General features: G+C 46.8%; 1 protein-coding gene across 1 annotated transcript in view; it reads right to left on the reverse strand.

The window, feature by feature from the left end:
- The window catches only part of rhof (ras homolog family member F), a 42,314-nt gene that overhangs the window by 17,853 nt on the left and 798 nt on the right, over positions 1 to 23,663 (reverse strand). The window contains exon 2 of the mRNA XM_072495243.1: positions 13,387 to 13,474. Coding sequence (XP_072351344.1) covers positions 13,387 to 13,474 — 88 coding nt within the window. The remainder of the gene's footprint in view (positions 1 to 13,386; positions 13,475 to 23,663) is intronic.

Below are 23,663 nucleotides of genomic sequence, written 5' to 3' on the forward strand. Positions count from 1 at the left end.
GAGAAAGTTGGTCCACTCAAGGACAAAGGAGGGAAATCATGCATAGAACCAAAGGAAGTAGGTGAGATCCTTAGTGAGAACTTTGCATCGGTATTCACAAAGGAGAGGGGACACGTTGATTGGTGGTGTCTCAGAGGGATATGTAAACAATTTAAAACAAATCATTATTACGAGGGAGGAAGTGTGAGGGGTGTTAAAAATCATTAAGGTAGACAAATCCCCAGGGCCAGATGGCATCTATCCCAGATTAATGAGGGAGATGAAATGAAATCGCTGGGCCTCTACCAGAAATCTTTGTGTCCAGGTGAAGTCCCAGAGGATTGGGGAATAGCCAATGTTGTACCGTTGTTTAAGAAGGGTAGCAAGGATAACCCGGGTAATTATATGCCAGTGAGTTTGACGTCAGTGATAGTGAAATTGTTAGAAAAGATTCTCAGAGATAGGAGCTATGCACATTTGGAAGTGAATGGTCTTATCAGCGACAGGCAGCATGGTTTTGTACGAGGGAGGTCATGTCTCACTGTTTAATTAATTTTTTTCAGGTGACAAAAATGACGAGGGAAGTGTTGGGATGTCTTCTACATGGACTTTAGTAAAGCATTTGGCAAGGTCCCTCATGGCAGGCTGGTGCAAAAGATTAAATCAAATGGGGTCAGGTGTGAATTAACTAGATGGATTCAGAACTGGCTTGGCCATAGAAGACAGAGGGTAGCAGTGGAAGAGAGTTTTTCCCGAATGGAGGTCTGTAACTAGTCGTGTTCCGCAGGGATCGGCACTGGGACCTCTGCTGTTTGTAATATGTATAAATGACTTGGAAGAAAACATAGCTGGTCTGATTAGCAAGTTTACGGATGATACTAATTTTGATTTGATTTGATTTATTATTGTCACATGTATTAGTATACAGTGAAAAGTATTGTTTCTTGCATGCTATACAGACAATGCATACCGTACATAGGGAAGGAGAGACTGCAGAATATAATGTTACAGTTATAGCAAGGTGTAGAGAAAAGATCAACTTAATACGAGGTAGGTAAGTAATTGAATTAGAACATTGTTAGAGAGTTTAAAAGAGTTAGAATGAAGTTTTAGAAGCATAGAACGAGAGTAAAAGATAGTATTAGAGGGTATGCTGGACACAGCTTGCAAGAAGTTGCCTCGCTCCGGTGCCATCTTAATTCAGCTACAGGAGATGCAGGATAGTGATGAAGATTGTCAGAGAATACAGCAGGACATAGATAGGCTGCAAAATTGGGTAGAGAAATAGCAGATGGAATTTAACCCAAATAAATGCGAGGTGATGCATTTAGGTAGATCCAATTCAGGTGGGAACTATAAAATAAAGGGCAGAAGGGCAGAACCATCAGGAACATAGACACACAGAGAGATTTGGGCGAGCATGTCCACAGATCCTGAAAAGTGGCATCACAGGTGGAAATGGTGTTCAAGAAAGCATATGGCACGCTTGTATTCATAGGATGGGGCATCGAGTATAAAAGTTCATAAATTATGTTGAAGTTATAAAGAACATTGGTTAAGCCACATTTGGAATACTGTGTCCAATTATGGTCACCACATTACCAGAAGGACGTGAAGGCTTTGGAGAGAGTACAGAAAAGGTTTACTAGGATGTTGCCTGGTATGGAGGGTATTAGCTATGAAGAGAGATTGAATAAACTGGGATTGTTCTCCCCAGAAATATGGAGGCTGAGGGACGACCTGATAGAAGTTTATAAAATCATGAGGGGTATAGATAGGGTGAACAGCTGGAGGCTTTTTCCCAGGGCGGAAAATGACAATTACAAGGGGACACAAGTTCAAGATGAAAGGGATAGGTTCAGTGGAGATGTGCGGGAGTCATTTTTTACACAGAGGGCGGTGATGGCCTGGAATGCACTGCCAAAAGAGGTGGTTGAGGTAGATACATGACCGACCTTTAAGACTTATCTAGATAGACACGTGAACAGACTGGGTATAGAAGGATACAGGCAGTTGGTCTAAATAGGACAAATGATTGGAGCAGGCTTGGCGGGCCAAAGGGCCCGTTCCTGTGTTGTACTGTTCTTTGTTTTTTGTACAATAGTGACAACAGTTCAAAAGCAAATAATTGTCAGTAAGGAGCTTTAACATCCTGATGATGTGAATGATGCTATAAAAATGCAGATTCTCTCATTTTATGGCACCTCTAGGGGAAGTGCAATTTTTGATGCAGAATCCATTGATTTTTTTTCTCCTAACACCCCATCAATCAGACACATCTGTTCATGAGGAATTACTCTCAAATATTTGCAACATCCCTGTGCATTTCCAATGAAGACATCTGTAATTTGTTACAGATCAACAAACTAAATTAACCAATTTACGAAACCTCTTGATAAGAAGTATTTAGATGAGAACCTGAAACGCCATAGCACTCAAGGCTACGGCCCAAGTGCTGGAAAATGGGATTAGAGTAAATAGGTGCTTGATGGCCGGCGCAGACATGATGGGCCGAAGGACCACCTTCCATGCTGTAAAAACTCCATGAGAAAAATAAAGACATGACTTCAACTGGTGGAGAACTACCCAAATTGCCAAAGCTGCCTGCTTAGAACTGAGCTAATTCCCAGAGAATCTGTTTGACACTGATTAGCATTTCATTGAATTGACAAGAAAATTCAGTTGAAAATGGTATTCACTTTTAAACTGATAATATTTAGTCAGCTCCTTCCTGTGGTTAATCAAACTAAGTCCAACCCTGGCAGGAAATGGCTTTGTACCAATGTCAGACACTCCTAAGTAACAAGCTAACACTTTAAGGGAGGTTCAGGTTCCACAGCTAGATCACCCAATGTTTTGGTGTTCTTGGGCTTGATTGATAACATTGTAACATGCAGTTCACAATGTATTATTACTCTACTGTTTGCATTCATCCCCCTTTAAATTGGCCCATCCCTTTGAATCTAACTTCTGAAGAGGTAGATGCCAAAGTTAATTCTCATTAGTGGAGCAAGTTTGTAGATTTGCAAGGGCTTGTAAATTCCTAGTTCCACATCCGAAAAGGCAACATCAAATTGCTGCATTTGAAAAAAATAGACATTTAAAAAGTGACAGATGTACACTGGATCTCTTATATAATTGAACAGATTGTGTGCAATCTAAATTCTAGTTATTTAAAATAAGGCCTTATTGTACCTAAGAATATTTGTGCCTAAGAATTCCCATTTTTCATTATTGAGCCATCAAACTCCCGTTCTGTTGTGAAATGTTTTATCACTGAAGTAATGAGTCATTCACAATTTAACTGGAAAAGATGTGCCACAGATGTTTTTTTTTGTTCAAATGCCTTTGCCTCCCTAAATCAAATTCATCAGTGACAACAAAGAAGCTTGAACATTCAAAATGGAAAATGAGGAAGGTGTTGTTGGAACAAAGTTGTACACCAAGTATTAATGTAATACATTACAATGAAACCAAGAACTAACCAGCAAATGTTAAGCAGTTCATATTCATACAATGAGCCTTTGTACTACATAAGGAAGTCTTGTGGCACAGTGGGTAGCACCCCTGCCTCTAAGACAGAAGTACTGGGTTTGGGTCCCACCTCAGTACTTGATGACCATGGAAGGTGTGTTCATAATGCAGAAAAGCAGTTTCAGTAAATCTTTCCAACATATGTCACTGGCGGTAAAAATGGGATATTGCTGGTCACCTATTGTTAAGAAAAATGCAAAAGATGTCATTTGAAATACGAAGGTCTGATGATAAAACCCAAGGAACATGAGAAAAAGCAAAGTAACAGAAAAGATCCTATAAACGTAAATGTAATGAAATGCTAAAAAATGATATAGCAGAAGGCCCTCGAAGGGTTAACTGCAGACAAAAGTTATTTAGAATGCAGACAGCCATTATCACACAGGCCTTGAGATAACAAAGCAGGTCAGGCTGTAACCTGATACCTTTAGTTAAAGTCGGAGAAATTTTTATAAAAATTAAGTTTTAAGTTACACAAAGGGAATGAGTTTTCTACCCTTTAATAGAAGTTAATTAGTTTAGCAAGCTATTGATTGAAATTGCCAGAATCTTAAGTTTGAATTACTTGAAATAAAATTTATTTGTGAATGACAAGAAACTTAATGACACCAGTTACAAGTGGAAATCTGGAAAGAACAGTTGATTTTAATACGGGGCAATACACCGCAGCTAACTGCTTCTTTTCAAAAAGCAGACAACACCTTTTTGTAAAATTGTAAAAAGGGAAGAATATAACTTGAAACATTTAGGAATACAAGAAAATACAATACTTAAAAATGATAACCATGATGTGGAGATGCCGGCGTTGGACTGGGGTGAGCACAGAACAAAGTCTTACAACACCAGGTTAAAGTCCAACAGGTTTGAAACAAACCTGTTGGACTTTAACCTGGTGTTGTAAGACTTCGTAAAAATGATAAGGGATTGAAAGGCTGGAATACCACAGAATAATTAGCAGGAAGCCTCCCTGCCAGTGATCTGACAAACTAAGGTCAAGCTCAACATGAAGGCATTCTCATGTTAGACATTACGGAAACTAGATGTAGAATCAAATGGACAAAAGAAGTATTGCGTTAAGAAGCAGAAGACAATACTTTAAAATAATGTCATGTAATCAGCAAGGCTGTTAGAAGGGTGATATATATCCTGAATCGCTCTCAGCCAGGCACACACTCTGACTCTCAGCTAGTAGAATGACCTCAGTCATGGGAAGAAACTGAACACGAAAACCGAGCAGAATCTCAAAACAACCGGGAGAAAACCAACAGATAAAGAAGAGAGATTGTCAAGGAGGCCCAGGAAGGTCTGATCAGCCAACCGGGAGAATCCAGAAGCAAGATCCTTTTACTTTTCTGTAAAGACAGTGATTTTATCTTTTAAAAGAAAAAATAATAATAAAATAACTTTAAAGTTTGAACCTAAAACAGTGGTTATTACAAAGTCTACTTTAGTTATTTAGCAACGCGGGACCCAGGATCGATGCTACTAAGTGGTAAGTAGATAAAATTCTTCTATGAAGATATGGGTTATGCCGGGGGATAACTTGAAACACTAGTTTGACCTGAATAGCACCCACCTAAGTCTGCATAGGAGTCAGGGAGTGAGAATCCCTGTTCACCATTTAGAATATCTTGACCCTTTTTTGGTATAGGGGGAATTCTAAGAATAGTGGTGAGTTTTTTACTTCACTATGTGATGGAAAGAAAGTTGGAGCCGCTACCATTACTTTCCATTGCTTCAAACTACAACCCACATGTAAAAGTGCAGGTTGGCACAGCAACTCAGACTCCGTGGGTGAAATGTATCACACACTAATATTCAGTCCACCTGTAGGGCATGATTCTCTTGCCATGTTGCGCTCAAGTGAGAGCACAAAGCGGCCAGAGGATCCTGGGAGAGACCTCCAGCGAGCCTCCCGACAGGCTCTGCACCTCGTGAAATTCACCAAAGTCCCGCGAGACGTCGTAGTCGGAGCCCCGGCCAAATGACGCTGGTGGAAGTAGGTCGTAAATCTACTTACGACCAACTTGCCTGGGATCCACCCGCCTCCCTCAATTCTTTGGCCTCCCCAGGGAGGCTGCAGCCAAGCGCCAATCAGTGCTGGTTCACACAAACGTGGACTAGGCGGAACGGCACTCGGGGGGGTGGGTCTCCTGGGCCATCGGAGACCCCTGGGTGGTCAGAGTAAGTGCAGGGTGGCTCCCTGGCTCTCCCCCTGGAACACTGGCACCTTGGCACTGCCACCCTGCCACTGCCAAGGTGCCTGGATGACACTGCTAAGCTGGCAGGAGCACTGCCAGGATGGCAGTGCAAGGGTGTCTGAGTGCCAGGGTGGCACTGCCAAGGGTCAGGGGCCAAGGGAGGCCATGCCCATGAAGTGAGGGTGATGGAGGGGGGGGGTTGAAGTGCGGGGGAGTGCAGGGCAGGTACGTAGGGGCCTCCGGGAGGTTGCGGAGGGTGATGGGTGGGGGTCCTGGAAGGGAGGGGGTGCTGTAAGGTGGCTTGCTGGGGCCTGGAGGGGGGACCCCCAGAGCAGGGTGCCCTCACTTGGGGGTTGTCAGGTAGAGTCCATGAGTGTGGGGGACGACATTGCCCATGGACGGGGGTGTGGGGGACCTTTCACAAGCTCACATACAGATCAGGGCACCCTTTCAAAAGGGTGCCCCGATCTCGGAGTTGAGCACCCCAGTGCTAAAAAAAAAATCTTTTTTAAAAAAAAATAATTTTTATTAAGGTTTCATAAAATATCAATAACAAAATGAAAAAAGAACCCAAAAGGGTTAAGTACAAAACACAATCTAGCAAAGCAACCCTCCATACTCCCCTCCCCCCTGTACATAAAAAACGAATTAACATTAACACCCCGACTTAACACAACAGGTATATACACCCCCTAAGACCCTCCAGTGTAAATAACAAAAACTAAAATAAAGTAAACCCCCCACGTTGCTGCTGCCATTGACCAATGTCTATCGCTCTGCCAGGAAGTCTAAGAACGGTTGCCACCGCCTAAAGAACTCTTGTACCGACCCTCTCAAGGCGACTTTCACCCTCTCCAACTTAATAAACCCTGCCATATCGTTGATCCAGGATTCCACGCTTGAGGGCCTCGCATCCTTCCACTGAAGAAGAATCCTTCGCCGGACTACCAGGGACACAAAGGCCAGAATACCGGCCTCTTTCGCCTCCTGCACTCCCGGCTCCTCTGCGATCCCAAATAATGCGAGCCCCCAGCCCGGTTTGACCCTGGATCCTAACACCCTTGACACCGTCCTCGCTATGCCCTTCCAAAATTCCTCCAGCGCTGGGCGTGCCCAGAACATATGGGTGTGATTTGCTGGGCTCCCTGAGCACCTAACACACCTGTCCTCACCCCCAAAGAACCGGCTCATCCTTGTCCCGGTCATGTGTGCCCCGTGCAGCACCTTAAACTGTATGAGGCTGAGCCTCGCGCACGATGAGGAAGAGTTCACCCTCCCTACGGCATCTGCCCACGTCCCTTCCTCAATCTTCTCTCCCAACTCCTCCTCCCACTTACCAGGTGATGCAGGAGGAGGAGGAGGCCTCAGTGGTGGAGGTGAAAGGTAAGTTTCCGAGATCTTCCCCACTCCCACCCCCCCCAGAGCAACTTGTCCTGTACTGTGTGTGGCAGCAGCCACGGGAATTCCACCACCTGCCGCCTGGCAAACGCCCTTACCTGCAAGTACCTGAAGGTGTTCCCCGGGGGGGAGCCCGTACCTCTCCCCCAGCTCACCCAGGCTCGCGAACTTCCCGTCCACAAACAGGTCCCCCAACCTTCGTATCCCTGCCCTGTGCCACCCCGAAAACCCTCCATCTGTTCTCCCTGGGACGAACCGGTGGTTCCCCCGTATTGGGGTCCACACCGAGGCCCCAACTTCCCCCCTGTGCCGCCTCCACTGCCCCCAGATTTTGAGGGTAGCCACCATCAGCAGGCTCGTGGTATACCTCCTTGGAGGGAACGGCAGCGGTGCCGTTGCCAGCGCCCCCAGACTCGTACTCACACAAGACACCGTCTCCAGCCTCTTCCACGCAGCCCCCTCCCCCTCCATCACCCACTTGCGCACCATCGTCGCATTGGCGGCCCAGTAGTATCCACAGAGGTTGGGCAGCGCCAGCCCCCCCTATCTCTACTCCGCTCCAGGAACACCCTTCTCACCCTCGGAGTCCCTCGCGCCCACACAAACCCCATTATACTCCTGTTGACCCGCCTAAAGAAGGCCTTCAGGATAAACACGGGGAGGCACTGGAACAAGAACAAAAACCTTGGGAGCACCGCCATTTTGACTGACTGCACCCTACCCGCCAGGGACAGCGGCAACGCATCCCACCTCTTGAACTCCTCCTCCATTTGCTCCACCAGCCTTGTGAAATTAAGCCTATGCAGGGCCCCCCAGCTCCTGGCCACCTGGACCCCCAAATACCTGAAGCTCCTCTCCGCCCTTTTTAATGGGAGCTCGCCAATCCCCCTCTCCAGGTCCCCTGGGTGAACCACGAACAGCTCGCTCTTCCCCATGTTGAGCTTGTACCCCGAAAAATCCCCGAATTCCCTAAGGATCCTCATTACCTCCGGCATTCCCCCCACCGGGTCCGCCACATATAGCAGCAGGTCGTCCGCATAGAGCGACACCCTATGCTCCTCCCCACCCCCCTCCAGTTCCTCGACTCCCTCAGTGCCATAGCCAGGGGTTCAATCGCCAGTGCGAAGAGCAGGGGCGACAGGGGACACCCCTGCCTCGTCCCTCGGTGCACCGAAAGTACTCGGACCTCCTCCTGTTTGTGGCCACACTTGCCATCGGGACCTCATACAACAGCCTAACCCACCTGCCTAACCCCTCCCAAACCCAAACCTCTTCAGCACCTCCCTCAGGTACCCCCACTCTACCCTATCGAAGGCTTTCTCAGCGTCCATCGCCACCACTATCTCCGCCTCCCCCTCCCTCGCCAGCATCATGATAACGTTCAAAAGCCTCCGCACATTCGCGTTCAACTGCCTCCCGTTCACGAACCCCGTCTGGTCTTCGTGGATGATCTGCGGCACACAATCCTCAATCCTCGTGGCCAAGACCTTCACCAGCACCTTGGCATCTACGTTTAGCAATGAAATTGGCCTGTAAGACCCACACTGCAGGGGATCCTTGTCCCGCTTCAGGATCAAGGAGATCAGTGCCCGGGACATCATCGGGGGCAAAGCCCCCCCTTCCCTTGCCTCATTGAAGGTCCTAACTAGCAACGGGCCCAACAGGTCCATATATTTTTCATAGAATTCAACCGGGAAACCGTCCGGCCCCGGCGCCTTCCCCGCCTGCATGCTTCCTATCCCTTTGGTCAGCTCCTCCAGCCCAATCGGGGCCCCCAATCCCGCCACCAGTCCCTCCTCCACCTTCGGAAACCTCAATTGGTCCAGGAAGCGGCCCATCCCTCCCTCCTCCTGTGGGGGCTTGGACTGGTACAATTCCTCATAAAAGTCCCTGAAGACCTCATTGATGCCAACCCCACTCCGCACCACACTCCCTCCCCTGTCCTTAACTCCCCCGATCTCCCTAGCTGCGTCCCGCATCCGAAGCTGATATGCCAGCATCCGGCTTGCCTTTTCCCCATACTCGTAAATCGCCGCCTGGGCCTTCCTCCACTGCACCTCCGCCTTCTTGGTGGTCACCAGGTCGAATTCGGCCTGGAGGCTGCGCCTCTTCCTCAACAATCCTTCCTCGGGCACCTCCGCATACCTCCTGCCTACCCTCACCATCTCCCCCACCAGCCTCTCCCCCTCACCCCGCTCCCTCCTCTCCTTGTGGGCCCTAATGGAGATCTGCTCTCCCCTAACCACCGCCTTCAGCGCCTCCCATACCATCCCCACTCGGGCCTCCCCGTTGTCGTTGGTCTCCAAGTACCTCTCTATACTTCCTCGGACCTGCTTGCTCACCTCCTCGTCCGCCAACAGCCCCACCTCCAAGTGCCACAACAGGCACTGGTCCCTCTCGTCCCCCAGCTCTAAGTCCACCCAATGCGGGGCGTGGTCCGAAATGGCTATCGCCGAATACTCGGTATCCTCTACTCTCGCTATCAGCGCCCTGCTCAAAATAAAAAAGTCGATTCGGGAATAAGCCTTATGGACATGTGAGACGAATGAAAATTCCCTAGCCCTCGGCCTTGCAAATCTCCAAGGGTCCACCCCTCCCATCTGGTCAATAAACCCCCTCAGCACTCTAGCCGCCGCTAGCTTCCTACCCGTCCTAGACCTGGAGTGATCCAGTGCCGGATCCAGCACCGTGTTAAAAGTCTCCGCCCATTATCAGGCCCCCCACTTCCAAGTCTGGGATCCGACCCAACATGCGCTGCATAAAACCCGCATCGTCCCAATTCGGGGCGTACACGTTGACCAGCACCACCCTCTCCCCTTGCAGCTTACCACTTACCATTATGTACCTGCCGCCATTGTCTGCCACAATGCTCGACACCTCGAATAACACCTTCTTTCCCACCAAGATTGCTACCCCTCGATTTTTGGCATCCAGCCCCGAATGAAACACCTGACCTACCCACCCCTTCCCTCAATCTTACCTGGTCTGCCACCTTCAGGTGTGTCTCCTGGAGCATAACCACATCCGTCTTCAGCCCCTTCAGGTGCGCGAACACGCGGGCCCGCTTGACCGGCCCATTCAGTCCCCTTACATTCAAGGTTATCAGGGGGCTACCCGCCCCCCTCCCCCGCCGACTAGCCATAACCCCTCCTCAGCCAGCCACGCACCCGCACCCCATGCCCGGCCCGTTCCCCATGGCGGCAGACCCCCGTCTCGACCCCCCCCCCCCACTCGCTCCAGCTCCCCCTTGACCATAGCAGCAGCAACTCGATCCCCCCCCCCCCCCGACTAGGATCCATCCTCGCTGTTTTACTCCCCCCATTGCACTTCCGCAAGTCAGCTGACTCCTACTGACCCTGGCCACCCCCGCCTCTCCTTCGACTCCTCCCATTGTGTGACACACCCTCCTCTTCCGTTCCCCAACCACAGGCTCTCCCCCTCCCCCTTCCATCCTAAGTGCGGGAAACAACCCTCGCTTCCCCGCCCCGGCCCCGCCCTCTCCAGTCTTCAGCATGGGAAAAAGCCCGCGCTTTCCACCTACCTGGCCCCGCCCCCTCTGACGCAGCTCCTTTTACAGGCCCAGTCCCCTCACCCCCGACTCGGGCCTCCCCCTCCCCCTCCCCCGCGGGCCCCAACTCACCGCCAGCCATCCACCCGTTCCATTTGCTTACCCCCCTCCAAGAGCCCCCCTGACCAACCCAACCAAAACAGTGCCCAACCCGCCCTCACCGACCAGAAAGAGAAAAACACAAAGAAAAAGAAACCAAGAGCAAAGGACCCCCCCCCCCCCTCAAAAAGTAACATATCAACCGCAGTCCCCAAACGCCCATCCCGACCCTCAATCTGTGTCCAACTTCTTGGCCTGAACAAAGGCCCACGCCTCCTCCGGAGACTCAAAATAATGGTGTCGGTCCTTTTAGGTAACCCACAGTCGCACCGGCTGCAACATGCCAAACTTCACCCCCTTCCTGTGCAGCACCACCTTCGCTCGATTGTACCCGGCCCTCCTCTTCGCCACCTCCGCACTCCAGTCCTGGTATATTCGAACCTCCGCGTTCTCCCACCTGCTGCTCCTCTCCTTCTTGGCCCACCCGAGCACACACTCCCGATCAGCGAACCGATGAAACCGCACCAACACCGCCCACGGAGGCTCGTTAGCCTTGGGCCTCCTCGCCAGCACTCTATGAGCCCCTTCCAGCTCCAGGAAGGACCCCGCTCCCATCAGCGAGTTCAACATGGTGACCATATAGGCCCCCAGGTCCGGCCCCTCCAGCCCCTCCTGGAGGCCCAGAACCCGCAGATTGTTCCACCTCGACTGATTCTCCATCTCCTCGAACCGCTCCTGCCATTTCTTGTGGAGCGCCTCGTGCGCCTCCACCTTTACTACCAAGCCTAAGATCTTGTCCTCGTTGTCGGAGATCTTTTGTCGGGCCTCGCGGATCGACACCCCCTGGGCCGTCTGTGGCTCCAGCAGCTTATCAATAGAAGCCTTCATCGGCTCTTGCAGGTCCGCTTTGATCTCTCTGAAGCAGGGCTGGATACCCTCCTGTTGCTCCTCCGCCCACTGTATCCACGCTGCCTGGTCTCCGCCTGCCGCCATTTTGTTCTTCTTCCCTCGCACCTTCTTCGGGTCGACCACCACCTTTTTAGTCGCCCCGCTCCTGGTAAAAGCCATATACTATCGGGGAATTGTTGTAATCTCCTTCCCACACCGGGAAACGTCGAAAAAGTGTCGTTGGGGGCCCTGAAAAGAGCCCAAAAGTCAGTTTTTGCGGGAGCCGCCAAATGTGCGACTTAGCTCCGCATAGCCGCAACCGGAAGTCGCTAAAAAAAAATTCTAAGTGTGGGCTAAACTGCAGAGCGAGCGGGAAACTCACTCAAAAAACCGCCACAAATTAACTTAGAATTTTTTTGGCAGAATCGCGACCGTAGTTTCTTGTAACCTGTGGACCCCACAAGTTCAAATATCTGCATGCTTGTAGTTAGCAAAACTCTATGTGCCGTAGAGAGATAATCAGTAGCAGTCACAAACTTTGAATACTGATGAGGGATATTGTTAACAAGAAAGGTGAAAATGAATTGATTTCAAAAGTAACTAACATAAACTTATGATTGATGATATATTTTATTGCCATACATATATGACTGAACAATGTTTCTGATTAATAGTTTCAATGAGTAAACACCTAACATCATTGGCGGTATCAATGCTCCTGTGTAAAACGTTCTATAAATTGAAAAACAAGAATATTGTAAATGCTGACACTGCTTGAAAGTTTTTTTTGCGCATGCAAACAACATCCCTACTGATGATCAATCAATTTGTTTGGTTCTACATATATAATCCTCGGGTAAGTCTAACTTTTAAGTTCTTATTATGTTTATGAATATTTAAATATTAATAAATTGAACAGATCCTGCATTTTGTCAGTAACATAAATTGATCCTGACTATGTCTACAATCTGAAAATAAATAGGAGTCACTGACAAAATCTGGAACTAACATTTTGACTAATTACTTTCCTATGTATTACCAAGGGTTATGAGGGGGAAAAATAAACTTGCATTTATATAGCACTTTTCTTGACCACTAGCTGTCCCAAAGCACTTTACAACCAATGAAATACTTTGGAAGTATCATCCGATGCCAGTGCTTATGTAGTTACATTGTATACCTTGTTTTGCCCTATTATGTATTTTTTTAAATTCCCTTTTCTTCCCATGTACTTAATGATCTGTTGAGCTGCTCGCAGAAAAATACTTTTCACTATACCTCGGTACACGTGACAATAACAAATCCAATCCAATCCAAGTGTCGTTATTCTTGTAATGTTAGAAGTCTAACAGCCATTTGCACACAGAATCTCCCACATATTGCAATATAATGACGAGATAATCTTTTTGTGACATTGATTAAGGGATGAACATTTGCCAGAATGTCAGGGATGACTTCCCTGCTATTCATTAAAATAGTGCCATGGGATCTTTTACTTCCACCTGAGAGGACAGACCAAGCCTCGATTCAACGTCTCATCTGAAAGATGATACCTCTGACAGGACAGCACTCCCTCAAAACTGCATCGTACTGTCAGCCTTGATTTTGACTGAAGTCAATTGTAGTCCCTCTATTGCTGCTGTAGTTGAAATCAGGTAACACAGCGCAGGCCACAAAAGAAATTTAGAGCTTTCATTGCCTTATGCTCAGGCTCACGTTGTAGTATATTAAAAAATGTTAATAAAAGTACCAAAACTGAAATTCATTGAAGAATCTTACCTGCTGTGTCATATAGAGTCAAGGTAAATTTCTTGTTCCTAATAGTGATATCTTTCACATACTTCTCAAACACTGATGGGGCATATTGCTAAAAGCAAAGTGTGAATGAAAATAATTAAAATGCTTAGTGACCAAAGTGATCAACATAAAACTATGAACATTTATATATTTTATTGCCCTTTATTAATCACTAAATCAAGTTTATTTTTAACGCCACATGAGTAAACATTAAACTATAATTTTTTTTTTATAAATGTTTTATTGAAAATTTTTTCCCAAACAACAATTTTTCCCCTCTTTCAAAGCAAACGCAACAATAACAATACAGAAATTTTAAACAATACACAAGTAACAAAACCCCTTTATCTTTGACCTAAACTAAACCCCCCCCCCCCCCCCCTCCCCCTGGGTTGCTGCTGCTGGTCATCTGTCTTCCCTCTAACGTTCCCCTAGGTAGTCGAGAAATGGCTGCCACCGCCTGGTGAACCCTTGAGCCGATCCTCTCAGGGCAAACTTTATCTGCTCCAGTTTAATGAACCCCGCCATATCATTTACCCAGGCCTCCAGTCCGGGGGGTTTCGCCTCCTTCCACATGAGTAGGATCCTGCGCCAGCTACTAGGGACGCAAAGGCCACAGAGTCGGCCTCTTTCGCCTCCTGCACTCCCGGCTCTTCCGCAACTCCAAATAGAGCTAACCCCCAGCCTGGTTTGACCCGGGCCTTCACCACCCGCGAAATCACTCCCGTCACTCCCTTCCAATACCCTTCCAGTGCCGGGCATGCCCAAAACATATGTGCGTGGTTTGCCGGGCTCCCACCACACCTCCCACATTTGTCCTCCACTCCAAAGAACCTGCTCAATCTTGCTCCCGTTATGTGTGCTCTATGTAGCACCTTAAATTGAATCAGGCTAAGCCTGGCGCATGAGGAAGAGGAATTTACCCTGCTTAGGGCATCAGCCCACATACCCTCCTCTATCTCCTCCCCTAGTTCTTCTTCCCACTTTCCTTTTAGTTCGCCCACCGACTCCTCCCCCTCTTCCCTCATCTCTCGGTAAATCTCTGACACCTTGCCCTCTCCGACCCACACCCCTGAAAGCACCCTGTCCTGTATCCCCTGTGTCGGGAGCAACGGAAATTCCCTCACCTGTTGTCTAGTAAATGCCCTCACCTGCATATATCTCAAGAAATTTCCCCGGGGCAACTTATACTTTTCCTCCAATGCTCCCAAGCTCGCAAAAGTCCCATCTATAAATAAATCTCCCACCCTCCTAATTCCCAACTGGAACCAGCTCTGAAATCCTCCATCCATTCTTCCTGGGGCGAACCTATGGTTGTTCCTGATTGGGGACCCCACCAGGGCTCCCCGCACCCCTCTCTGTCGCCTCCACTGTCCCCAGATATTCAATGTTGCCGCCACCACCGGGTTCGTGGTAAACTTTTTAGGTGAGATCGGTAGCGGCGCCGTCACCAGCGCCTCTAAACTCGTCCCTTTACAGGACTTTCTCTCCAGTCTTTCCCACGCCGCTCCCTCACCCTCCATCATCCATTTACGTATCATTGCCACATTGGCGGCCCAATAGTAATCGCCCAAGTTCGGTAGTGCCAATCCTCCTCTGTCCCTACTACGCTGAAGGAACCCCCTCCTTACTCTCGGAACTTTCCCTGCCCACACGAAGCTCGTGATGCTCCTGTCTATTTTATTAAAAAAGGTCTTAGTGATTAGTATAGGGAGACATTGAAATACAAATAAGAACCTCGGGAGGACCATCATCTTAATTGCAACATTAAACTATAATAATAACAATCTTTATTATTGTCACAAGTAGGCTTACATTAACACTGCAATGAAGTTACTGTGAAAAGCCCCGAGTCACCACATTCCGGCGCCTGTTCAGGTACACAGAGGGAGAATTCAGAATGTCCAATTCACCTAACAGCACGTCTTTCGGGACCTGTGGTGGAAACCGGAGCATCCGGAGGAAACCCGCGCACACACAGGGAGAACGTTCAGACTGCACAGACAGTGACCCAAGCCGGGAATCTACGCTGGGGCTGTGAAGCAATAATGCTAACCACTGTGCTACTGCATTCTAAATCAACAGGTATAATAAGGTAATAATTGTAACCACCTGAATTTTTCTAGTTAGACTTAATGTAAATGAAACTGAGAGTGCCAGCCATCAGTTGTATAAGGATGCAAATTGGAGCAGAAGCCAGCAAATATTTTGAGGAACAGCTTCAAACTGGCACTTAACCCTCAAAATAAACTAGTACAGCAATAAACGCAACACAAAGGAGTTCCCTGATGATTTGTATGTTTGAACCAACACATCAATCAATGTTAGTTGAGGCGAGATCAACTTGGGTTATATTAGGGATGTTTCTATTGGTCTCTGCTTTGATAGGGGAAACCTTGGTTTGCTCTCCTGATCACGATTCATGACCCTGGTCAGGGCTGACGTCTGCTAACAACCGCTTGGTTTTGATGCCTCCAGAGTGATTTGTCACCCAACATTCATTGTCTCAGCTAATGACCCATGAAGAAGGGTTGATGAAGAAGAGCTCTTGGATGAGGCACTGAATGCACCCAAAGGCCAACTGGAGAATGTTTCAGTTGAAGCCAATGCGTTCTGGAGTGCAGGGAGAAAATTGGTACGGAAATGTGTACCTCTTCTGACTGAAAAGGCAGGCAATTGGCAATGTACCAAGACGTAATGCCGTAGAATGACAGTCCATGGGTAATGTACACAATTTTCTATGTAGGTTTCTGATCCCAATGACAGAAGTGCAGTTTGGAAGAAGGCACTTTTCCAAAGGAAAGAAAATAAAGATATGACTAATTGTCTGTACATTGCCTATCTTGTTGCAATGAGATCGGATGGGACAGAAGGAGTAATCTGGGACCAGCTCATTTCTCATCTCATCAGTAAATGAGGTGTACCCTGTAAAATAATTTTAGGTGTATAACATAAGTGTTAAATGAGAGGAAGTAACACTGACTCTTCTGGTTTTCTTCCTCCTACAGCATAGCAGTACAATATCTAGTACTTGTAATTTGCATAATAAGTTAGCTTTAAATCCTGTACAACTCAGTGTAGGAACTGCACCTTGGAAGTATTGTTTGTGACCAATGCAATGTCCCAATGAACCATCGAGATTTTACTGACTGGGTGGGTGTAAATTTTCCAATGCAGATTTTAGATAGGTATGATCAATACACTAGGTTTTAAATTATTCTCATTGCTCAACTCTACGAAATTACTGTGGTGTTTGCATTCAGTTAAATTCTGAATGATAAAACTAAAGACAAAGTTTATTTTATTTTTTTATAAATTGAGAGTACCCAATTATTTTTTCTCCAATTAAGGGGCAATTTAGCATGGCCAATCCACCTAACCTACACATCTTTGGGTTGTGGGGCGAAACCCACACAGACATTGGGAGAATGTACAAACTCCACACGGACAGTGACCCGGGGCCAGGATTCGAACTAGAGTTTATTTAGGGGCAGCACGATAGCACAGTGGTTAGCACAGTTGCTTCACAGCTCCAAGGTCCCAGGTTTGATTCCCGGCTTGGGTCACTGTCTGTCCAGAGTCTGCACGTTCTCCCCGTCTGCGTGGGTTTCCTCTGGGTGCTCCGGTTACCTCCCACAGTCCAAAGATGCGCAGATTAGGTGGCTATGCTAAACTGCCCTTAGTGTCCAAAAAGATTAAATGGGGTATCGGGATATATAGTGGAGGTGTGGGCTAAGGTAGGGTGCTCTTTCCATGGGCCGGTGCAGACTCGATGGGCCGAATGGCCTCCTTCTGCACTGCAAATTCAAAGAAACTCTATGACGTAGTCATCCATAAGACATAGGAGCAGAATTAGGCCACTTGGCCCATCGAGTCTGCTCCGCCATTCAATCATGGCTGATATTTTCTCATTCTCCTGCCTTCTCCACATAACCCCTGATCCCCTTATTAATCAAGAACCTATCTATCTCTGTCTTAAAGGCACTCAGTGAATTGGTCTCCACAGCCTTCTGCGGCAAAGTGTTCCACAGATTCACCACCCTCTGGCTGAAGAAATTCCTCCTCATCTCTGTTTTAAAGGATCGTCCCTTTAATCTGAGATGGTGTCCTCTGTTTCTAGTTTTTCCCTACAAGTGGAAACATCCTCTCCATGTCCACTCTATCCAGGCCTCGCAGTATCTTGTACGTTTTAATAAGATCCCCTCTCATCCTTCTAAACTCCAACGAGTACAGACCCAGAGTCCTCAAATGTTCCTCATACGACAAGTTCTTCATTCCAGGGATCATTCTTCTGAACTTCCTCTGGACCCTTTCCAAGGCCAGCACATTCTTCCTTAGATATAGGGCCCAAAACTGCTCACAATACTCCGAATATGTTCTGACCAGAGCCTTATACAGCCTCAGAAGTACATCTCTGGTCTTGTATTCTAGCCCTCTTGACATGAATGCTAACATTGCATTTGCCTTCTTAACTGCCAACTGAACCTGCACATTAACCTTAAGAGAATCGTGAACAAGGACTCCCAAGTCCCTTTGTGATTCTGCTTTCCGAAGCATTTCCCCATTTAGAAAGTAGTCTATGCCTAAATTTCTCATTTCAAAGTGCATAACCTCACACTTTTTCATTATATTTCATTTGCCACTTCACTGCCCACTTGGGAGAATGTACAAACTCCACACGGACAGTGACCCGGGGCCAGGATTCGAACTAGAGTTTATTTAGGGGCAGCACGATAGCACAGTGGTTAGCACAGTTGCTTCACAGCTCCAAGGTCCCAGGTTTGATTCCCGGCTTGGGTCACTGTCTGTCCAGAGTCTGCACGTTCTCCCCGTCTGCATGGGTTTCCTCTGGGTGCTCCTCTCCTGGCTTGTCCAAGTCCTGCAGCCCCCTTGCTTCCTCAATACTACCTGTCCCTCTACAGATCTTTGTATCATCTGCAAACTTAGCAACAGTGCCTTCAGTACCTTCTTCCAGATCATTAATGTATATTGTAAAAAGGTGTGGTCCCAGCACAGACCCCTGATGCACACTAGTCACCGGCTGCTATCCTGAAAAAGACCCCTTTATCCCCACTCTTTGCCTTCTGCCAGTCAGCCAATCCTCTAGCCATGCCAGGATCTTACCCTGAACACCATGAGCTCTTAACTTATTTAACAGTCTCCTATGCGGCACCTTGTCAAAGACCTTCTGGAAATCTAAATAAATCACGTCCACTGGTTCTCCTTTGTCTAACTTGCTTGTTACCTCCTCAAAGAACTTTCACAGATTTGTCAGACACGACCTGCCTTTGACAAAGCCGCGCTGACTCAGTCCTATTTTACCATGCACTTCCAAGTGCTTCGCGATCTCATCTTTAATAACAGACTCTAAAATCTTACCAATGACCGAAGTCAGGTTAACCGGCCTATAATTTCCCGTCTCTGCCTCCCTCCCTTCTTAAACAGTGGTGTTGCATTCGCCACCTTCCAGTCCTCTGGGACCCTTCCTGCCTCCAGTGATTCCTGAAAGATCATCACTAATGCCTCCACAATTTCCTCAGCTATCTCTTTTAGGACCCTGGGGTGTAGTCCATCTGGTCCAGGTGACATATCCACCTTCAGACCTTGTTTCCCCAGAACCTTCTCCTTAGTAATGGTCACTGCACTCACCTCTGCCCCCTGGTTCTTCTGGAGCTCTGGCATCCCACCTGTGTCTTCCACCGTGAAAACTGATGTAAAGTAACTATTCAGTTCGTCTGCCATTTCTTTGTTTCTTATTATTACTTCTCCAGCCACATTTTCTAGTGGTCCAATGTTTATTTTTGCCTCTCTCTTACCCTTTATATATTGAAAAAAATCTCTTCCTATCCTCCTTTATATTACTAGCTAGCTTGCACTCGTACTTCATCTTCTCCCCCCTTATTGCTTTTTTAGTTGTCCTCTGCTCGCTTTTAAAGGCTTCCCAATCGTCTGGTTCCCCACTAATTCTCGCCACTTTGTATGCTTTTTCTTTTGCCTTTATGCTGTCCTTGCCATCCCTCGTCAGCCATGAATGCCTTGTCCTCCCCTTAGCATGTTTCCTCCTCCTTGGGATGAATTTCTGTTGTGCCTCCCTAATAACCCCCAAAAAACTCCTGCCATTGCTGCTCCACTGTTTTCCCTGCCAGGTTCCTTCTCCAATCAACTCTGGCCAGCTCCTCCCTCATGTCTTTGTAGTTACCCTTATTTAATTGTAATACAGTGACATCTGATTGCAGCTTCTCCCTCTCAAACTGCAGGGTAAATTCTATCATATTGTGGTCACTGCTCCCTTAGGGTTCCTTCACCTAAAGTTCCCTAATCAAGTCTGCCTCATTACACATCACCAAATCCAGAATTGCCTGTTCCTTAGTAGGTTCTGTCACAAGCTGCTCCAAAAAAACATCTCTTAGACATTCCACAAATTCCATTTCTTGGGATCCACTACCAACCTGATTTTCCCAGTCCACCTGCATATTGAAGTCCCCCATGATTATTGTAATATTGCCTTTTTTACATGCCTTTTCTATCTCCTGATTTATTTTCTGCCCTACATCCTGACTACTGCTAGGGGGCCTGTACATAACTCCCATCAGGGTATTTTTACCGTTGCGATTCCTCAACTCTACCGACACAGATTCTATGCCTTCTGATCCTATATCGCTCCTTGCTAACGATTTAACTTCATTTCTTACTGACAATGCAACCCCGCCCCCTTTGTTCATCTGCCTGGCCTTTCGATAGGTCATGTATCCTTGTATATTTAGATCCCAGCACTGATCCCCTGGCAGACATGTCTCTGATGCCCACAACATCGTACCGGCCAATTTCAATGTGCGCAACAAGCTCATTTACCTTGTTCCGTATACTGCGCGCATTTAGGTACAGCACCCTCAAACCTGCATTGACCACCTCCCTTTTCACACTCTCCTCAGTCTCTGTACCCTGTACTGTGGCCCTTTTTGATTTTTGACTATGGCTTCTCTGCCTTACACTTTCCCCCTTAGTGCTTTTTGTTTCTGCCCCGTTTTACTTCCCCCCCGACTTCCTACATTGGATCCCATCCAGATTCAATGTACTTGCTATTTTAAATTACTTTTTCCATGTTCTGTTTCTGAAGGGAAGGATTTGGGGTATGGGTACTGGGAACTCGACCATATTCCACCCAAGTAGCCATTTTTCTGTGTAGGCCTTGACAGTAAGCATTGCTAGGCTATTGTATATTTAGAGAGTGGGGGAAGGGGAGAGAACCACAGACAAACCCAATTCTTCCGCATGCTGTTGGTGTATATAAAAAAAGCAAGCTGTGGTGAGGAAGAGATGCGTCATTTGTTGCAAATTGTCACATATTGCTGGTTGATTTGCACAACTCTGCCATTATCCTCACAGAACAGTCCTCACCATCAACCTCCCCATGAATGTCAAGAAATTTCAAACAAAGAAAGACTTGCATTTATATAGTGCCTCTCAAGATCTTTGGATGTCTCAGGTTGCTTTACAACAATGAGGTACTTTTGAAGTGCAGTCATTCTTGTAATGTTGGAAATGTGACAGTCAATTTTCACGCGACAAGTTCCACAATCAGCAATGTGACCAAGACCAGATAATCTGCTCTTAATAGGTTTATTGAGATGTAAGATTTGGCCATGAGACCAGGGGATAACACCCCTGCTTTTCTTTGAAATAGTGCCATGTGTTCTTTCATGTTCACCTGAGAAGGAAGATGGGGTCTCAGTTTGACATATCATTTAAAATACAGCATCTGCAACAGTGCAGCACTCCCTCTGTCCTGCATTGGAGAACCAGCCTTGACTTTTGTGTTCAAGTCCTGGATTTGCACCATAAATATGCATTAAATTTAGCTCAGGCAATTAGGGGTACAATGCCATGGCAGAAGGACTCTGCTAATGGTGTGATTAATGGTTACTATGTTGATGGAACGAATAACGGTCTTTACATGCTACCCAATCTCAAAGGCCAAGCAAAGGGACGAATTGGGAGTCTCATTCCTGTAGGTGGTAATTTGCTCCGGGGGTTTGTAAAACATTAAATTTTACATCACTCTCTTTCTCGTCTTTTCTTTCTCTTTTCTCTCACTCAATCCAATGCAATCGTCCTTTCAATTTTATTTCAGGTTTCCAGCTTTCCCAGTTATTTTACTTTGATTCCAATCTTCCTTTCTTTCTCTTTCTGTATCTAATTTGACTCTAATTCACATTATTTCATTCTTTATTGTTTCTTCTGCTTCTTGTCTGATCTTTAAATGTAAATCAAGAGGATAAGCTTGTGCTCCACGAACTTCACAATGCTGTTATCATCCATTTACAATTCCAGCAACTTGCAGTGCAAAAATAATTTGAGCTGAAGGGTGAAGATAGAATTTGAATTCCCGGTGCACTCCACGTGATGCCCCACCCCAGCACGTACTGGGCTGTTACACTGTTCACATTGGACTAACAGTTTCCATAATCCACCCAAATAGTAAAACCTCTATTATTACCTCTATATGGCATGTCTGGCATTCCTGCTATGCAGAGGTATTTAGGACAGCTGCCAAAGCTATAATACAACAAGAGAGTCAATACTAGCAAAAGCCAGAACAATTCCCAATCAGAGGAATATAATAAACAATGGCACGGTGGCACAGTGGTTAACACTGCTGCCTCACAGCGCCATGGACCTGGGTTCAATTTCGATCTTGGGTGACTGGATGGAGTTTGCACCTTCTCTACGTGCCTGCAGGAGTTTCTTCCGGGTGCTCCAGCTTCTTCGCACAGTCCAAAGATTTGCAGGTTAGGTGGCTTGGCCGTGCTAAATTTCCCCTTAGTGTCCAAAACGTGAGGTGAAGTTAGGTGATAGGGTGGGGGCGTGGGCCTAGGCAGGGTGCTATTTCGGAGGATTGGTACAGACTCAATGGCCCGAATAGGCCCCTTCTGCACTATAGGGTTTCTATGATTCTATGAACATCTATCCTTGGTTGTTGCTTGTTCATCCAACATGCTTGTCTGGTCTACAATGTTCAAGCTCAGAAAATAAAAATTCCACTCAGGAAAAGATTAATGATTGCATCGTGATAAGGTGACGATTCTGTCTGTTGTGAAAATTCTCTCAGTGCCTGTGGAGCTAGCTTAATTTCACTCGTAATTGGGACATGGCATTGCTTCCCACTACTTGCCCTTGAACAATTTGTCTAGGTTTAAAAAAACTTTCTGCTTTCAAATACTTCCTCCTGAAGAGGCGAAAGTTGCAGCAATCCTCACTATTGACACAACAGCATGTTTAGTAAGTAACAAATTTTTTTTTTAAAGTAGTAAGACACATTGACACCATCCAGATGCACAATAAACATCAACATGACTGACCCTCAAAACAATATTTCTGGAGGACAGTCCGTTGCCAAACACTACTAATTCGGCCATGTAAAATGTGTGGTAAAATTGAAACAGGTGCAATCGTCAGTCTTGTAATGATGTCTCTTGTTCTCTTTCCCCTTTTCCTTGGTTCCCTCACTCCCCGCATCTAATTTTCTTTCTCACTGGTTTACGAGTTGTTCCTGTAAACTGTCGCCAGCATCTTCACAGTTCCAGGTCACTTCAAGTGAGAGATCTGCTAACTGCTGAGCGGTGCGCTTCATAGAACATAGAATATATAATCCAGAAGGAGGCCATTCGGCCCATCGAGTCTGCACCGACTCACTTACCTCACTTCCATCCTATCCTGTAACCCAATAACCCGTCTTAACATTTTTGGTCACTAAGGGCAATTTATCATGGCCAATCCACCTAACCTGCACGTCTTTGGACTGTGGGAGGAAACCAGAGCACCTGGAGAAAGTGACCCAGTGGAAAATCGAACCTGGGATCATGGCGCTGTGAAGCACAGTGCTATCCACTTGTGCTACCGTGCTGCTTCAGTGAGTTGAGGCATCTCACACAAACATTGGCCCTTAACTGCCCAGGTCCTGCGTAAACACCAGTTTGGATTATCTTTTTTTTGAGTTGTGTGGGGGGCGGGCATTTTATTTTAAGTTTTATCCGCAACAACGCGATGTTAGAAGAATATGGCCAGTATGAGGAACAAAACACTGCAAAGTTCACTCCTATGACAATTATTCCAATACTTTGGAAACAGCGCTGTGCCAAATGACATTTCTTTAAATGCAGAACACACTCGTTACTTTCATCAAATCCCCATTCCAGACGGATTCTGATTGCTGTCAGTAATCTCGTGTCTACCACCACATTGGTTATCTCTGCCGTTGT

Source organism: Scyliorhinus torazame, chromosome 1, assembly GCF_047496885.1.
Source record: "Scyliorhinus torazame isolate Kashiwa2021f chromosome 1, sScyTor2.1, whole genome shotgun sequence".
NCBI classification, from domain to species: domain Eukaryota; kingdom Metazoa; phylum Chordata; class Chondrichthyes; order Carcharhiniformes; family Scyliorhinidae; genus Scyliorhinus; species Scyliorhinus torazame.